Below are 16,912 nucleotides of genomic sequence, written 5' to 3'. Positions count from 1 at the left end.
TTACGTGAGACTTTTAGACCTCACTGTTTGCTTGGGCTGTCATAACAAAATACCCCAGACTGGATTGCTCATTTAGCAGAAATTTGTTTCTCACAGTCTGGAGGCTGGGAAGTCCAAGATCAAGGAGCCCAAAAGATAGGTTTCATTTCAAGGCTTGTCTTATGGCTGGTTACCATCTCACTGTGCATTCACAAGGCCTCTTGTGACTAGAGGGAGATGACATGCTTTCTGGTCCTCTCTTTTTTTTTCATATAAGGATGAGAATCCTACTGGATCCAGGCTCCTCACTTATGCCCTCACTTAATGTTAATGATTTTCTTAGAGGCCCCATCTCCAAATATCACCACGCTGGGGGTTATGGCTTCAACATTTGAATTTGCAGGGGACACAAACATTCAGTCTGAAAGAATCTATTGCCAATGATGTAACTTACAAGAATGGCTAAAAGAAGTTCTTGGAACAGAAAGGCACCAATAAAAGAAAAAATCTTGGAATACCAAGAAGAAAGAACAAAGGAGAGAGTAAAAACATGGGCAAGTATAGTGGACTTTCCTTTTCTTCTTTAGTTTTCCAACTTATTTTTGCCGGGTAAAGCAAAAATTACAACACTGTCTAAAATATTTCTCAGTGTGTACTCAGAAAATACTTAAGACAATTATAAGTGGAGAAGGGAAAAGGGACTATATAGAGAGATAAGGTTTCTACATTTTGCTTAAACTGGTAAAATGCTGACATTCTTATATTGTGGTAAGTTATGCATATATAACATGCTCTAGAACAAACACCTAGAATCTACACAAAAAGAAACACTGTAGGTAAAATGAAACGGAATTCTAAAAAATGTTCAAGTAACTGACAAGAAGGCAAGAAAGAGAAAACAAAAATAGAGTGAACAGAACACTAAAAATAGCGGTCTTAAACCCTAACATATGAATAATTATTTAAAATATAAATATTCTAAATAGGCTAATTAAAAGACAGAAATAGGCAGTGTGGGTAAAAATTTTTGACCCAACTGGGAGAAAATATTTGAAGACCACATTCATATATCAACAAAAGATTTATGTCTAGAATATATAAGGAACTCTTATTACTCAAAAATAAGGAAAACAATAAAAATCAATGAAAGACTTGAATAGCTATTTCACTGATGTGTCTCCTTTATGATATGCTCCATTAATAGCATAAAGTGGCAAATGTGATTCTCTGAGTTTTGTGAACTGTCCTGGTAGGCAAGTGGGGGACACTGCTGTGGGACCAAGTCCTTAACCTATGGGATTCTCACCAGCCTGAACCCCAAATTACTGATACTCCTTGTACTGTCAGTCAGATGCTGCTTGCTTGCAGGAGTTAAAGCCTGATGCTGGTAACCACATTCTCCCAGAGGCTGACCTCAGTTACCACACACTCACAGCTGCTGAAGGGGGGTGTCTAGACTGACGCTAAGCTGACACTCCAGGTGACCATTATAGTCTCACTGTAATGATAACAAACATACCTACTGGCACCATGACAGATCAATGATGCCCAAATTAGGAGGGAAACGTGGTAGAACCCTGATTCCTAGAAATCTCTTCCCTTCTCCATGAAAAGCTCTGATGGTGTCCTGCGTGCCATTCTCCCAGAACTCAGCCCTAGGAAAAACTCAGGTGCCAGACTTGCTAGAGCATGAGCTTGTCTTCCCCATTCACTGGCCATCGGATAGATTTCCTGTCTCCGACCAGAACTGTTTGGTTCCCTAGGAATGGTACCAAGTAGGAAAAGAACCTGCAAATTCGGTAGCAGGATTTGACTCTCATCCTGGTGGATGGTTGTCAGAATTGATTAGACCTTGCCCAGTGTACCACTTCATCTGGCTGGTAATTTGTCTTTTATTATTTTCTTTATAAAAATGAGTAAACACAAGTTAAGTGTTCCCCTGAATTCTGTGAACTGTCATAGCATATTATTGAACCTAAGGAGGAGAACACAGGAACCCCTGACAAGTTGAACAGAAGTTTTGAGCACTCTGGAGAACTATTTGCAACTGGTGTTGGAAGCAGGGAGAAGTTTTGTGGAATTGAGGCCTTAACTTGTGGGGTCTACACTAACTTCAGGTAGTTAAAGTCATAAGTGAATTGTAGGACACCCAATTGGTGTTCAGAAAGTTGGAGAACTGGTTGATTAAAAAAATCTCCTAAATACTGGGAGACCAGAGTGTTTTATGGGTATAGAAAGGAAAAACAATTTGTTTTTCTGATATACCTTTTCAAAACTTGTAGAGGAACAACTGTGCAAAAAATTGAACTTTAATACACATTCTGCAGCATAGACAAAAACTTACTTAAAACAGACAATAGAGCTAAAATTTCTAGAAGACAAAGGGAAAATGCTTGTAATCCTGAGTTAGCAAATATTTTTACAATGACAGAGAAAGCATGAACCGTTAGCAGCAAAAAAATGAATAAATTTGTCTTCTACAAAAATCAAGAACTTCTGCTCTGTGAAAGACAATGCTAAGAGACAGAAAGGACAAGCCACATACTGGGGACAGTATCTGCACACTACATTCACATATCTGAAGAAATATTTTTATCTTGAGCATATAAGAACTCATAACTTAGTCATAAGAGAAAAACTAATAAAACTGACAAAAGACTTAAATAGATACTTCACTGAAAAGAAATGCAGACACAAAAAACACACATAAAAAGACGCTCAACATTGTTTGCCATTTTGGAAAATGAAAATTAACACTACAATGAGATTTAATTGCATACCTATTAGGATGGCTAAACTAAAAAATATCAACATCCCCAGTCCTTGTAAGGCTCTAAGCTGGTGGAAATGGAAGATAGTAGTCACACTGGAAAAATTCTGCAGTTTCTAATAAAGTTAAATATGCACTTGCCATGTGAACCAGCTCCTATGTACTCACCCAAAAGAAATAAAAACTGTGTTTGCACAAAAACCCGTATAATATTTATGGTGATTTTATTTAAAATGGTCCCAGATAAAACAAGTTCTTCATTTGGTAAATGGCCAAGCAAGCTGTGGTGTATCTGACAATGGAACGCTGTTCAACTATAAGAAGGGATAAACTACGATACCCAGATCTATTGTTGTAGGGAGGAGGGCCAAAAAGAAGCAAGCAAGTCTGTGTCCTGATAATGTAGCAGGGGAGAGGGGACGGCACAGCAGGGAGTAAAACTTAAATAATCTAAACATGAAGAAGGTCACACAGCATTGGAGGTGAAGTAGCCAACAGAGTTACATGCAACCATATACGGGTTAAACCTTCCATTTTGCTTCTGTAACCTGCTTGCCAGGGAATATAAGGTGAGACCCCTTTGTTCTTGGGGCTGAGACTTTGGACTCGAGTCTGCTGAGTCTGTGCTGGCACAATAAAATATCGCTTCCTGCTGATCTGCCTTGGTGTCCCATGTCCCTGTTTGAGATTCTCGCAACATTTTTGGGGGCTCGTGTCCAGAATTTTGGAGATGGTGGTTTTTCACCTCCCTTGTTACTGAGGTGTCCCCTGGACTGCTGGGAGAAGTGATCCTGCCAGGCACCAATGGAGAGGAGGGACTTGTCCACTGGCAAGTTGGAGTGAGGGCCTCGGACATATGATGGCACCTGGTGAGGTGCAGGAACCAGTGAGGGGAGTGCCATCTGTCAGACTGGTAAGAACTTGGGTTCAAATATTAGACCTGCCCCTAAGGTGGCAGAAGGGGAACTTGATCAACTCCTGGGGTCACTTGAGTAACTTTGAGAGAAAGCAAAACCATGACTCCTAGTTGTGGGGTGGAAATGGTGGAGGCCTGCATGTGAACATGTGTGAACGAGAGACAGCTTGGCTACGAACTGAGTGTGGAGTCCTGATCCAGTGGTCTGTGGCAAACTCATATGGTCTAGGGTGAGCCCTAACAGGGCCTCTGGTCCAGGGTTTATATGGACTCATTACAGCTAAGAGATGCCTAAATCCCTGTGAGCGAAGCAGCTGAAGGACAAAGCAAGTGAGGACCCTGTGTAGGTGCAGTTCCTGGCTGGGTGACTACGTCCAGGTCACCAATAAGGGGTGTATATTGTTTTTCCTTGTGTGTTAGAGAAGAGGATCCCCCTTTACCACTCCTCCAAAACTCCTACCCTTCTGTGTCTGTCTTGACGTCTGGTAACAGGAGGAGATGGGTGGAAATCAGAGTAAAAACACTCCCTTGGAGTGTGTGATTAATAACTTTAAAAAAAGGGGTTTAATGGAGACTATGGAGTTAACTCCTAAAAGGCTTGAGGCCCTTTGTGAAGTAGACTGGCCTGCTTTTGGAATAGGGTAGCCACCAGAGGGTCACTAGATAAAACTGTGGTTAATGAAGTTTATAGGGTAATTGTAGAGAAGCCTGGGCACCCAGATCAGTTTCCCTATATTGACTGTTGGCAGGATGCTGTCCTCAGCCGGCCCACATGGGTGAGGCCTTGTCTGGAAGAGGCCTGTAGGATTATGGTGGCTAGGGTGGCAGCAACTTCCAAGTGTAGCGAGAAAGCAAAGGAGCCTGTACTGGCTGAGGAACCTGAGGAAATACCACCACCCTGTGTGTCACTTTATCCACCTCTGCCACCGGCACACCCAGTTCTGCACCCCTGCCTCCAACATTGGATGGGGAAGCTTGAGGGACAGTCACAACTGTAAAATCTGGCCCAGAAGCCTTTGGGGCCTCAACTCCCCTGGCCTCCCTGAGTCCTATGGACCCCATACCCACTCCGAGTCTGCCAGTGCTCACCCCACATCCCCCATTCAATTGGGGGCATCCAACCAGACTCTCCAAGGACCCCTCCTCTCCTCAGACTCCCACCACTCTGCAGGTGCCCCTGAGGGAGGTCTAAGGCCCAGTGTATTATGACCAGGAAGGCCAAATACAAGGAGGATGGATATTTGTCTACCAGCCCTTTACCACCACAGACCTCCTGAACTGGAAACATCACACTCCCTCCTTCATGAAAAAGCCTCAGGTCCTGATTGATTTGATGCAGTCTATCATCCAGACTCACAAAACCGCCTGGACACACCATTGGCAACTTCTTCTGACTCTATTTAATACTGAAGAGCAGTGTCTTATAACACTGGCAGCTCTAAAGCAGTTAGAAATCATGCCCCTAAGGGAACTCTAAATGCCAAGCATATGCTCGGCTCAGTTCCTTGAGGACCACCCCATCAGGACCCTAAGAATGACCGAGACGCACTTTTAGGGGACAAAAGGGAAGGAGGGGAAAAAGGCCATGAACATGAACAAGACATCAGAAGGGTCAGATGAGGGTCCAGCCAGTTTTATAAGCGTTTATGTGAGGCCTTCTGCTTGTACACCCATTTGACCCGGAAGCCACTGAAAACCAGCAGATGATTAATGCTGCTTTTGTTGGCTAGGCCCAGGGGGCTACAGGGCAAAATTGCAGAAACTAGAGGAATTCGCTGGAATGAACACCAGCCAGCTTCTGGAGGTGGCCACAAAGGTTTTTGTCAATCAAGATCAGGATGCTCAATGGGAGGCCAACAGGAAGATGAAAAGGAAAGTGGATCTCCTTGCAGCAGCCCTTGCTGAACAGTCAGGTGAGCCCTGGAAAACTAACCCAGGCAGAGGCAAAAGCAATTACCATAAACAGTGACCAATCCCCTCAGGATGCCCCCACCCTAGGGAGGAACTAGGGCCAAATCAATGTGCCTATTGTCATCAGGAAGGGGACTGGAAGAATAAATGTCCCCAATGGGCCAGGGATTCCCAGAAGGCCCCCCAGACCAGAGGCAGAGGCTAAATTGTCAGGGGAAAGTATCAGCCTGACTGCAGAAAGGCTGGTCCCTGGGAGGAAAACATTGTCAGGCTGGCAGGCCTGGAAGGCTATGAGGAGGACTAGGACAGTCTGGGCTCCATTCTATTGGGCCCCCAGGAACCTATGGTCCGAATGAAAATAGGGGGCCATCCCATTGATCTTATGGTGGACATGGGCACAGAACATTCAGCTGTGACCCAACTAGTGGGCCCCCTTTCCAAAAAGCATACAACTATTATTGGGATTACAGGGGACTGGACCTGCCGTCCCTTCTTAGTGTCCAGACAATGCAATCTTGGGAGTAATGAAGTAAGGCACGAGCTCCTTTATCTCCCTGATTGCCCCATGGGCCTGATGGGCAGGGAGTTATTATGCAAACTGAGGGCACAGGTAACTTTTGATTCAGATGGCATAGCAGCCTTAAATCTGAGAGGACCTGAGGCAAAGACTCTAATCCTTATGGTTGCACAAAAAGAGGAATGGTGGCTCTATGCCCAAGGGAAGGCCTCCTGAGATTCCTGAGCTTCCCTTCAAGATTTCCAGTGTATAGGATGAGGATTACCCCCTCCCCCCAGGTCTGGCCTAAAATGTGCTCCTAGTAGTGGTGGAACTAGAGCTGGGAGCCACCCCTCATCAGCCAAAAACAGTACTTCATTTACTGCAAGGCCCAGGTCGGAATTCAAAAACACTTTGACAGACTAGTAAAATATGGGATCCTTCGACCTTGCCAGTTATCCTGGAACACCCCCTTATTACCAGTCCAGAAACCAGGAACTGAGGATTTCAGGCTGGTTCAGGACCTCCAGGCAGTAAATTCAGCGACTGTCACTTTGCACCCCATAGTCCCAAATCCAAACATGCTTTTAGGCCTTGTCCCAGCTGAGGCAAAGTTTTTCACCTGCCTAGATCTTAAGGATGTATTTTTCTGCATCTGCCTGGCCCTACAGAGCCAGCTTATTTTTGCCCTCCAGTAGGAAAATTCCAATAATAGAGAAAAGGGGCAACTAACCTGGATTCGATTGCCACAAGGTCTCAAAAATTTGCCCAGTATTTTCAGAACTGCCTTTGCATCCGACCTCAAAGCATTCTCAACTGACCAGCATGGTGACTGCACACTCCTCCAGTATGTGGATGACCTCCTGCTGGCTGGACCAACTCAGGAGGACTATATGGAATGTTCTCTCCTCCTCCCTTCTCTTTTATGGGAGGCAGGATACAAAGTCTCTAGGAGAAAGGCCCATATTTGCCAAAACACTGTCAAATACCTCGGCTTTCACCTGTCCCAGGGGCATGCAGGCTCAGCCCTGAGAGGAAACGGGCTGTATGTTCCATCCCAGCCCCTAAGACCTGCTGGCAAATCAGAGAGTTTTGGGGGCTGTACGTTTCTGCTGAATCTGGATCCCTAACTACTCCCTCTTGGCGAAACCCCTTTATGAAGCCACAGGTGGGGAGAAAGGGGAATTCTTAGTATGAGGGGGAAGAACAAGAGAAAGCCTTTAAAGAAATCAAGAGGGCATTCCCAAATGCCCCTGCTATAGGCCTGCCAGATGTGTTGAAGCCCTTTTTCCTGTGTGTTCATGAGTGAAAGGGGACAGCTATTGGGTTCCTGATGTAGCTCCTAGGCTCCTGGCATTGTCTGGTGGCTTACATGTCAAAACAACTCAATGCCATTGCCTGTGGCTGGTCACCTTGCCTGCATGCCCTAGCAGCTACTGCTGACCTGGTGGTAGAAGCAGACAAGCTTACCATAGGGCAAGAACTCACTGTCTGAGTTCCCTACTCCATCTTGACTCTCATGGAGTATTAGGGAAATTATTGGCTGACCAACTCTTGGATGGTCAAATACCAGAGCAGGCTATGTGAAAACCCACACATCCGACTGGAGGTTGTTAAAACTCTAAACCTGGTCACCCTATTGCCGGTTGATTCAGGTTCCCCAGAGCATGACTGCTTAGAGGTTATGGATGAAGTTTTCTTGAGCTGGCCAGATATAACCAGTCAGCCTATCAGCAATCCAGATGTTGACTGTTTCACAGATGGCAGCAGCTTTGTCCTGGGTGGCATGCACTTTGCTGGGTATGCGGTGATGACTCTGGACTCAGTCATTGAGGCTGGCCCACTGCCGGTTGGGACTTCTACACAAAAGGCTGAACTTGTCACCCTCATGCAGGCACTCCAGCTCACTGCAGGAGTATGAGTAAACATCTACCCTTGACTCCAAATATGCCTTCACAACCACTCATGTCCATGGGGCCTTATATAAAGACAGGGGACTCATTAACTTGGGAGGAAAAAGTATCAAGTATGGGCAAAAAGTTCTCAAACTGCTAGATGCTGTATGGGTCCCTAAACCGGTGGCAGTTATACACTGCTGAGGGCACCAAAAGGGAGATGCAAAACTTGCTCAGGGAAACTGGAAAGCTGACAGGAAGGCCAAACAAGTGGCCCTCACAAGGGGACCAGCCCTGACTGTCCTGATGGCTATCTTGTTCCCATGTCCCTTAGCTGAATGGGTCCCATGGTACACACCACAAGAGCAGGCTTGCTTTAAGACTGAGGAGGGAAATTTTCTACTGGATGGATGGTGGAAGTTTGCCAATGGCCGCATTTCCATTCCTGAGTCACTGGCTCCTACATTAGTCAAGCAGTTCCACAAAGGAACTCATTCAGGGAGAACAGCCCTTGAGACCATCCTGGCCCAGCACTTTCATGTCCCTAAACACTCCAGCATAAGTAAGGCAGTATGTGAAAGATGTACCCTATGTGCCAAAAATAACCCCAGACAAGGGCCAAGGACGCCTCCCCAGGTGCAGAGGTTTGGTGGAACTCCTTTTAAAAACTTGATCGTGGACTTCACTAAAATGCCATGAGCTTGAGGATGCAAATATCTCAGGATGGGTGGAAGCCTTCCCCATGTGGACTGAAAAGGCCTGGGAGGTAGCCAGATGTCTGCTAAAGGAAATCATCCCTCAATTTGAAATACCTGTATTTATTGGGTTGGGTAATGGATCAGCTTTTGTGGCCAAGGTTGTATAGCTTGTAGCTAAGGGCTTAGGAATCGCCTAAAAGTTGCATACGGCCTACCACCCCCAGAATTCAGGAAAGGCAGAACATATGAATAGTACCCTAAAGTTACAGTTGGAAAAACTGTGTCAGGAGACCCATCTGCTAACCATAGCATTACTGAGGATTGGGTTTAGTCCCATGGAGCAGACAGGCTTTCACCTTTTGAAGTTCTTTATGGATGCCCACCCCTCTTAATCAAGAGCATATGGGGGGATCGCAAAGAAATAGGTGACCTCACTTTGAGGCAACAGATGCAGGTCCTTGGGTTGATTCTCTCAAAGATCAATGACTGGGTCTGGGAGAGACTTCCTGTCAGCCTGACAACTCCCACACACCCTTACAGACCAGGGGATGCCATCTGGGTAAAGGAATGAAATGTCCAACCATTAAACCCTCATTAGAAAGGCCCTTTTGTTGATATTTTGTTTACTCCCACAGCAGTTAAAGTTGCAGAGATTTCTCCTTGGATCCACCACAGCCACGTAAAGCTAGTCTCTCTCGAATGGAAATGCATCCCTGACCCTGCCTCACTGTTCAAGATCACCTTCTGAAATGCCCATGCCCTTCCACAGCAGAACTCTGCTCCCCAGGAGACAGCAGGGGACCACAATCCATGGGACAACAGCCCTGCTCTAGTCACTCTGGAAGCCGACTAGTCTATACATGGCGGAAACTCGAACATGGGATGCACCTGTTTTCCTCTACACACTTGGACCTTACCTTTTGCAAGGTTTCCCCCATGTACTAAATGTTACAACAGAGCCTTTTCTGGGACTTCTGCACAGCCATACTTTGTATTATACACCCACCAACACGTTGGATATTACATTTCATCCTACACTCCTCAGGTTTGCGAGGTTGCTGGTAGGCAAAATTGGAAGTCTCAGAGTAGGAGAAACAAGGCAGGCTACATTTGTCATGGAAAGTGGGGAGAATGTCTTCTGGACTTACCTGGGATATTGGAGAAGCTCTGATGGTGGGGGAGTGGAGGACCTATCTTGGAAACAACTTGTTAGAGAGACAACACACTGAGTGTCAAAGGTACCCAGACTGGGGGCTGGCTGCCCATCAAAGTGCTGGGCCACTGTATAATAAAATCAGACGTGAATTAAGCAGAGGATTAGACCTCCCAACAATAGGAAAAAAACTTTTTGTAGACCTGGAAAAAAGGACTGCTAAAGAACTAAATGTCTCAAACTGTTGGGTGTGTGGAGGTGCCCTCATGATGAGGAATGGCCTTTTAGGGACCACTTTAAACGCTTATCAACTTTTATTGTGGAATCAATCTATAACTAGACAAGAGAATAGTTGACCTCAGACCTGGATTCTTACCTCAGAGGTAATTGGGGAAGAATGTACCAAAAAAACCAGGCTAGAATATGAAAAGTGGGTGGGGGAAACCCCCTGTAAGAGGGTACACTCTTGGAATGGGACTAATCTAACCTGGTGGCCCGATGAGCCTAAATGGTATTGGACATTGCCCCCATCAGAAAACAGTCCCCAATGTCATGATTCTCCATCCAATGACAGCCTCTTAAACTGTTCTACTACTGGTGAGATGAACCCATTCCGAGGTGTCCCTGAGATCGACAAATACTGGAACAACCTCACCAATACTGATCCGGGGTGGTGGAGGGCACCAGATGGGTTATTTTGGATATGTGGGAAGTGAGCTTATACCGAACTCCCTGGGACTTGGAAGGGAAGCTGTACTATAAAGAGTTATAGTACATATCTGGAGTTCTTCCTCTTGCCCAACCACCAAGAGGAACAGATGGGAGTTCCCCTTTTTGAACTTTGGGGCTGAGAATAAAGAGAGACCTCAAAGTGGGGGCCAAAAGAGATGGGGAGAAGACGAATGGCCTCCCCAGAGGATTATCAAGACCTATGGACCAGCCACCTGGGCACATGATGGGAGTTGGGGTTACTGGACTCCTATCTACGTGCTCAACAGAATCATTAGGTTACAGGTAGTCATGAAAATTATTACCAATCAGACTGCCTCTGCCCTAGATCTACTGGCCAAGCAACAGACCCAAATGTGAGCCTCTGTATGTCAAAATCGACTGGCCTTGGATTATCTTCTAGCTGAGGAGTGGCAAGTTCAACCAATCAGACTGTTGCCTCCACAGAGATGACAATGGTCAAGCAGTAACGGAAGTTGCCACTAATATTAGAAAGATGGCACATGTACTCATACAGGTGTGAAAAGGATGGGACCCAGACAATTTGTTTGGCAGATGGTTCTCTGCCCTGGGGGGATTCAAAACTCTGAAAGGAGCGGTGGGTTTAATCCTGGGAGTTTGTCTGATGTTACCCTGCCTGGTTCTCCAGAACTGTGGTCTATCAGGACCATATGGAGGCCACTATAGAAGAAAAATGTCTGCCCATATAATGATGCTGTGGAAATATAAACCCCTAAATCAGGATGATGCTCTTTGGACATAGGTGGGTCCGAGCATCAAAGGGGAGAATAATGTAGCAGGGAGGAGAGCCAGAAAAGAAGCAAGCAAGTCTGTGTCCTAATAATGTAGCAGGGGATAGGGGACAGCATAGCAGGGAGATAAAACTTAAAGAATCTAAACATGAGGAAGGTCATGTAGCACTGGGGGTGAAGTAGGCAATAGAGTTGCATGCAACCATATATGGGTTAGACCTTGCTTTTTGCTTCTGTAACCTGCTTGCAAGGGTGTATAAGGTGAGATCGCTTTGTTCTCGGGGCTCAGACTTTGGATTCGGGTCTGCTGAGTCTGTGCTGACACAATAAAAGGTTGCTTTCTGCTGGTCTGCCTCGGTGTCCCGTTCTATTTGAGATTCCTGCAACACTATGGATGACACTTATGATAAGAGAAGATCCCAGACTCAAAAGGCTGGGATCACATGATTCCATTTGTGACATTCTGGAAAAGGCAAAATTAGCAGGACAGAAAACAGATTAGTTGTTGCTGGAGGTCTGGGGTGAATGCAGATATAGACTCAAAGGGATGTGACAAAGTCAGGGTGGTTAACCCATGTCTGTGTTTGTCACAGTCATGAAATTATATGCTAAAAAAGAGGATATTATTCTATATAAATTATACTAGATAAAAACCACAACCATTAAAATTGCATTGTATTTAAGGTGACTGGATTTTAAACCTGGATGCACCCCAGAGTCACCTAGGAGTCTTCAAAACAAAAAAATCCAAAAATCTGTAGACCCCCCATCATATTTTTTTTACCTTATGGATAATAAAGGAGCTATAAATGTTATAAGGAGTTACAGATATTATAAGGAATTCAGAGTGGATAAAGAAAAAATTCTGTTATCTCAAAGACTCTTTGACAGTTTATAATATCAAACTGTAGAGAGAATAAGTATCTGAAGTGCTAAGTAAATATTGCTCAACTCCAGTAAATACAAAGGTTCATATTTGGTTGCCAATGTAAGTGAGTCTTTAAACAATATTTCTAAGTTGACTGATGAATGGATTAAGAAAATGTGGTACTTATATACAATGGAATTTTATTCAGCTAAAAGATTGAAATTTTGTCATCTGCAGGTAAATGAATGGAACTGGAGAATATCATCTTAAGTGAAGTTAGCCAGGTTCAGAAAGCCAAAAGCCTCATGTTCTCTCTCATGAGAAACATGTGAATATAGGCCTGATACAAATACAGAAATATTATAAAAAACAGGTCATGCTAAGGGGAGGTCACATACGAGATGGGGGGGATAAAAGAAGGAAGTTAAAAGATGAATATGGTTGATATACTCTCTATATAAGAATGAAAATAGAATTTTTAAACCTGTTGAAATTATCAAAAGAAGAGGACTAAGGTAGAAAGGAGAAAAATAGAGGAGACAAACCAATTTGGGCCATATATATATATATGGAAATGTCACAAGGATACTTCCTGTGTAGCTATCTTAAACAAACAAAAATGTCAGTTTTCTTCCTTTTACAAAAATCAGAGAACAGAAGGGCAAAACAGGTCCTTTTTGGGGGGTTGGTACCACTGGGAGGGGGAGGAGGTAGGGAAAGGGTGTAGGAGAGTGAATATGGTGCAAACACTGTGTACACATACATGTAAATGGAAAAATGATACCTGTTGAAACTATTCCAGGAATGGGGGGGGAATAAAGGAGAATGATGGAGGGGGCAAATTCAAGTATGATATATTGTAAAAACTTTTATAAATTGCCACAATGTACCCCCAACCCAGCTCAACAATAAAAAAAGAGGGAAAAACAATTAAAAAAAGAATATTTTTAAGTCAGACATAATAATGTGATCCCTATAATCCCAGCTACTCAGGAGGTTGAGGTAGGAAGATCACTTGAGCTCAGGAGTTTGAGGCTAGTCTAGGCAATGAATGAGGCTACCTCCTAGCCTATTAAAAAAAAAATCTATCACTCAAATCTCAAAGTTCAATTTTTACAGTGTTGACATCTAACAAATAAAGTACTTTTTCATTAACTAAGTATTATGGAACAAGTTTTAATAAAAACACAGACAATGTTTTTACAGATTCGGATAAGGTGTCACGAATGCTAATTATTGCCATGGAACTCAGTAACTACTTGGAGTCAGCTTTTTGTACAAAGTTATCACATTCTAGAGGATTATAGCAGAGGCTGCTGGGACCATTTGCTTGTATTGAACTCATCCGGAAAAAACAAATGGAACAAGAGAGCCAAGGTAGGCAGTGTGCTGTTATCAGCCCCACCATTTCCCCCTGCTTCTGATTTCCTTCTTTTCAGTGCTATTTATCTCCCTCAGTGTGCTGAACAGCAGTCATCTGTAAATGAGAGGAGAGACACTTAGATGGCAGGCCTTGGGCTACAGAGCAAAGAGTTCTCTAATCTGTAGTTCCTCAACTGGAGGAAGGATCCGTTAGGGGCCTTTGGAGGAGAATCCTGTTAGCTTACAGACAGGTAGATCAAAATGAGTAGCTTCAAACCAATGTCCCAGAAGTGAGGCTTTGTCAGCCAAGAGCCCTGACTGCTAAAAGGCATAAGGTTTTGCAAATCCCCATACAACTGGCAGATGCTTCCCCCTGTTGGCAACATTGGTCCCTTTCTGGTATTGCACACTTTTACCTCACATTTTGTGGGCAGCTAACTGACTTACGAAAATTTTCTAAGTGTTAGAGTGTGTAGCAGAGTGAAGGAGATGAAACAAATACTCAGTAAATATTTGACAACTGGTTAAGATTTCTTAAAATTCTTTTCCCTGACAGATGTTGGGTGGATGGTGTAATTCCAAGAATTTACTTTAATCTTGAGCTCTTAGGTTTTCTGTTTTAGAATAAAAAGAAAATAAATGTTTTCTAACAAGTCAGTTTTTTTGTGCTTTAATGTTCTCATCTGAGAAACGAGCATACTAATTATACCTAACTCACAGGATTACAATATGGATTAAATGAGTTAATCATGCAAATTTCTTAGACCATTGCCTGGTATATAGTGAACACTCATATTCATTATGATGTTAGTATTCTAAAAAAATGGTTGGATTAAGTGGAAGAAATGAAATTCAAAAGAAAACATTCCATAATTGTATTTATGCGAAATTCTAGAAATCGCAAACTGATTTTTGTGCCAGAAGCACAGGGGCTGAAAGGGTGTAATTGCAATGTGGCATGAACGAACTTTTGAGGGTTCACTCACTGTCAATATTTCACTTCTGACACCACAAGTGTGGGGTCACCCCCCATCAATTCTCTGGAAGATACCAACTGGGTGTCCTACAATTCAGTTCACTTCTGACACTATCTACCTGAAGTTACGGAGTGGGATCCCACAGGTTAAGGGCTTAGTTCTACAAGACTACCTCCCCCCATTTTAGGGGCAATCATGAGTAGTATGTTCCCACAAATTCTGCCCGAGGTGGCTGCAAACCAGAGGCTCCCACAACCCCCTTTTCTTGGGCTTGATTAATTTTCTAGAGCGGCTCACAGAACTCAGGGAGACACACTTAGCAGTTTATTATGCAAACCTCAGTGTTAGGGACTTCTATGTCTGCGGACTTAGGGTTTGCCACCCTCCAGGTATATGAGTGTGTTTACCAACCATTATCTTCAGGGATTTTTATGTATGTCTTCATAATGAGTGTGATGGATTGTTAACTACTTTCAGCTGCTCTTCCTTTCCCAGAGGATGGGGTGGGGGAGGGGTTGTGAATTCCAAGCTTCTAATTATGGCTTGGTCTGCATAGGGACCAGTCTCTACCTAGGAGCCCACCAAGAGTCACCTCATTAGGGTGAAAGATACTCCCATCACCCAGGAAACTCTAAAGGGATTAGATGCTTTGTGTCAGGAGCTGGGGTCAAAGACCAAATAATAGAATAAAAAATTCTCCCAGCACCTCTGTTGCTTAGGAAATCACAAGGGTTTTTGTGGCTATGTGCCTGAAAGTGGGGTTGGAGACCAAATACATTATTTCTTACTCTCTCACAATCTCACAATATTACAGGAGATGACTGAAATGTTTTAAATCTTGGTTGTGTTGGTAGTTACATAGGTATATACTTAAAAAATTTTTTTTGGTGGAACTGGGGCTTGAACTCAGGGCTTCAGGCTTGCTAGGCAGGTGCTCTATCACTTGAGCCCCGCCTCCAGCCCTGTATACATTATTCAAAACTTAAAAAGGGTACAGTTTATGGTATGTAAAGTTGTCTATACCAAATCTCCCAAAAAGATGTAATAAAAAAGTCTTTTGGTATGTGAATTCTAGGAAGTAGATTAAATAAAAGGCAAGTCAATGGAATGAAAAACTTTTAAAACAGTTTGATCAACACGGAATGAGAAAATTAAAATACTGTTTTTTCTCCCTCTAGCTATTTAGTTTTACCACAAAGCCAATTGTTAGTCCCTGACACCTTACAGAGTCTGCCTCAAGGAGGGCGCTTAACCTGATTTGGCATTAGTCAGTGTACCTGCATTGAACTCGGGATCATTTTCCAGGATGGTCACGGCTCCTTCCACAGCGTCCACCGCGCTGCCTCCCTGTCTGAGGATGTTGTAGCCCTCCTTCGCGGCTTTGATGATGCCCTGGCGCACTCGCTCTTTCCTTTCGGTGGAAATGTTGCTGGCTCCGCCACCGTGGATTACGACGACAGGTTTCATGTCGACCGAGCCTAGGCATCAAGAAGAGGCCGCTGGGGACCAGGATCGGGGGAGGAGCGGAGTGGGGGATAAAGTCCAGTTTCTACTTGGGGCAATTTCTTGAGGCGCGGCTCTGTTGAACTTTGCATGAAAAGCTCCAGGGGACCCCCTGACCTCCAGTACTATTCTCTGCTCCCCGCCCCCACCCCCACCCCGCGCTGGGGGCACCTGTTGGCCTGGTGGGAGAGGAGTGGTTTTGAGGTTCAGAGCCGAGTCCCCTCCGCAAGGCTCCCCCCACCCCCGGCCTCAGTTTCCTCGGAGACCAGCAGTCTCGGTTCCATGTTGGGCCCAGAGTGGAGTCCTCCAGGGGTCCACGTCGGGCCTCGGTTTCCCCCCGGGGAGGTGCTCCGCTGTGCGGGGGGGTCAGGACCTCCTAGGCGCTCTTCCGCACTGAGCACCCAGCATCAAGGCAGGGTGCTCAGCACCTTCGGTAAAATGCGTGATTTTGCTCAAGTTGTTCACACCCGCGCACCTCGGGCGGCTGCTCCTGCGGGGCCGCGGACTTACGGAAGGCACGGCGGAAAGGCGGACTCCGGGGTGTTACGCGAGCCGCTCGGTCCAGCCCGCAGCCTGCCCGGCACTGCAAACCGCTCGGTCCGCAACCGCTTGGCCCACAACGGCTCCGCGCCTGCGCACGAGGGCGGGGCGGCGGGGCGCACGAGGGCGGGGCGGCGGGGCCCCCGAGTTACCGTAAATCCCTGCCCGCCGCGCACGCTTCTAGCACCTGAGTCTTGTCCACTCCCTGCCCGCGCCGTGAGCCTCTCAGGACACGGACGACGTTGGCCTGTCACCCATTGGGTCCCCCTAGTGACACGCGGGGTCCTCGGTTCCTGTTAGGATGGGGCTAGTGATCGGGTTGGTGGTGTGCCAGAGTTTTGTAACTGCAAATCAAAAAGCAAC

At 45.1% G+C, this 16,912-nt stretch overlaps 1 protein-coding gene across 2 annotated transcripts in view; it reads right to left on the bottom strand.

The window, feature by feature from the left end:
- Asrgl1 (asparaginase and isoaspartyl peptidase 1) overlaps positions 1-16,662 on the bottom strand; it is a 37,731-nt gene extending 21,069 nt beyond the window's left edge. The window contains exons 1-2 of one of the 2 annotated variants that reach the window (XM_020179218.2): positions 16,520-16,662; positions 15,784-15,984 (exon numbers count right to left, since the gene is read on the bottom strand). In XM_020179218.2, coding sequence (XP_020034807.2) covers positions 15,784-15,973 — 190 coding nt within the window. In that variant the 5' untranslated portion in view covers positions 15,974-15,984; positions 16,520-16,662. Of the gene's footprint in view, positions 1-15,783; positions 15,985-16,484 lie in introns of both variants that reach the window. The other variant, XM_020179220.2, reaches the window with a different exon arrangement.
- Between the last annotated feature and the right edge of the window lie 250 nt (positions 16,663-16,912).

This window comes from Castor canadensis, chromosome 1 (genome assembly GCF_047511655.1).
Source record: "Castor canadensis chromosome 1, mCasCan1.hap1v2, whole genome shotgun sequence".
Lineage (NCBI taxonomy): Eukaryota > Metazoa > Chordata > Mammalia > Rodentia > Castoridae > Castor > Castor canadensis.
Note: the sequence above shows the minus strand (reverse complement) of the source record. Positions and strands in the feature narration are given on the sequence as shown.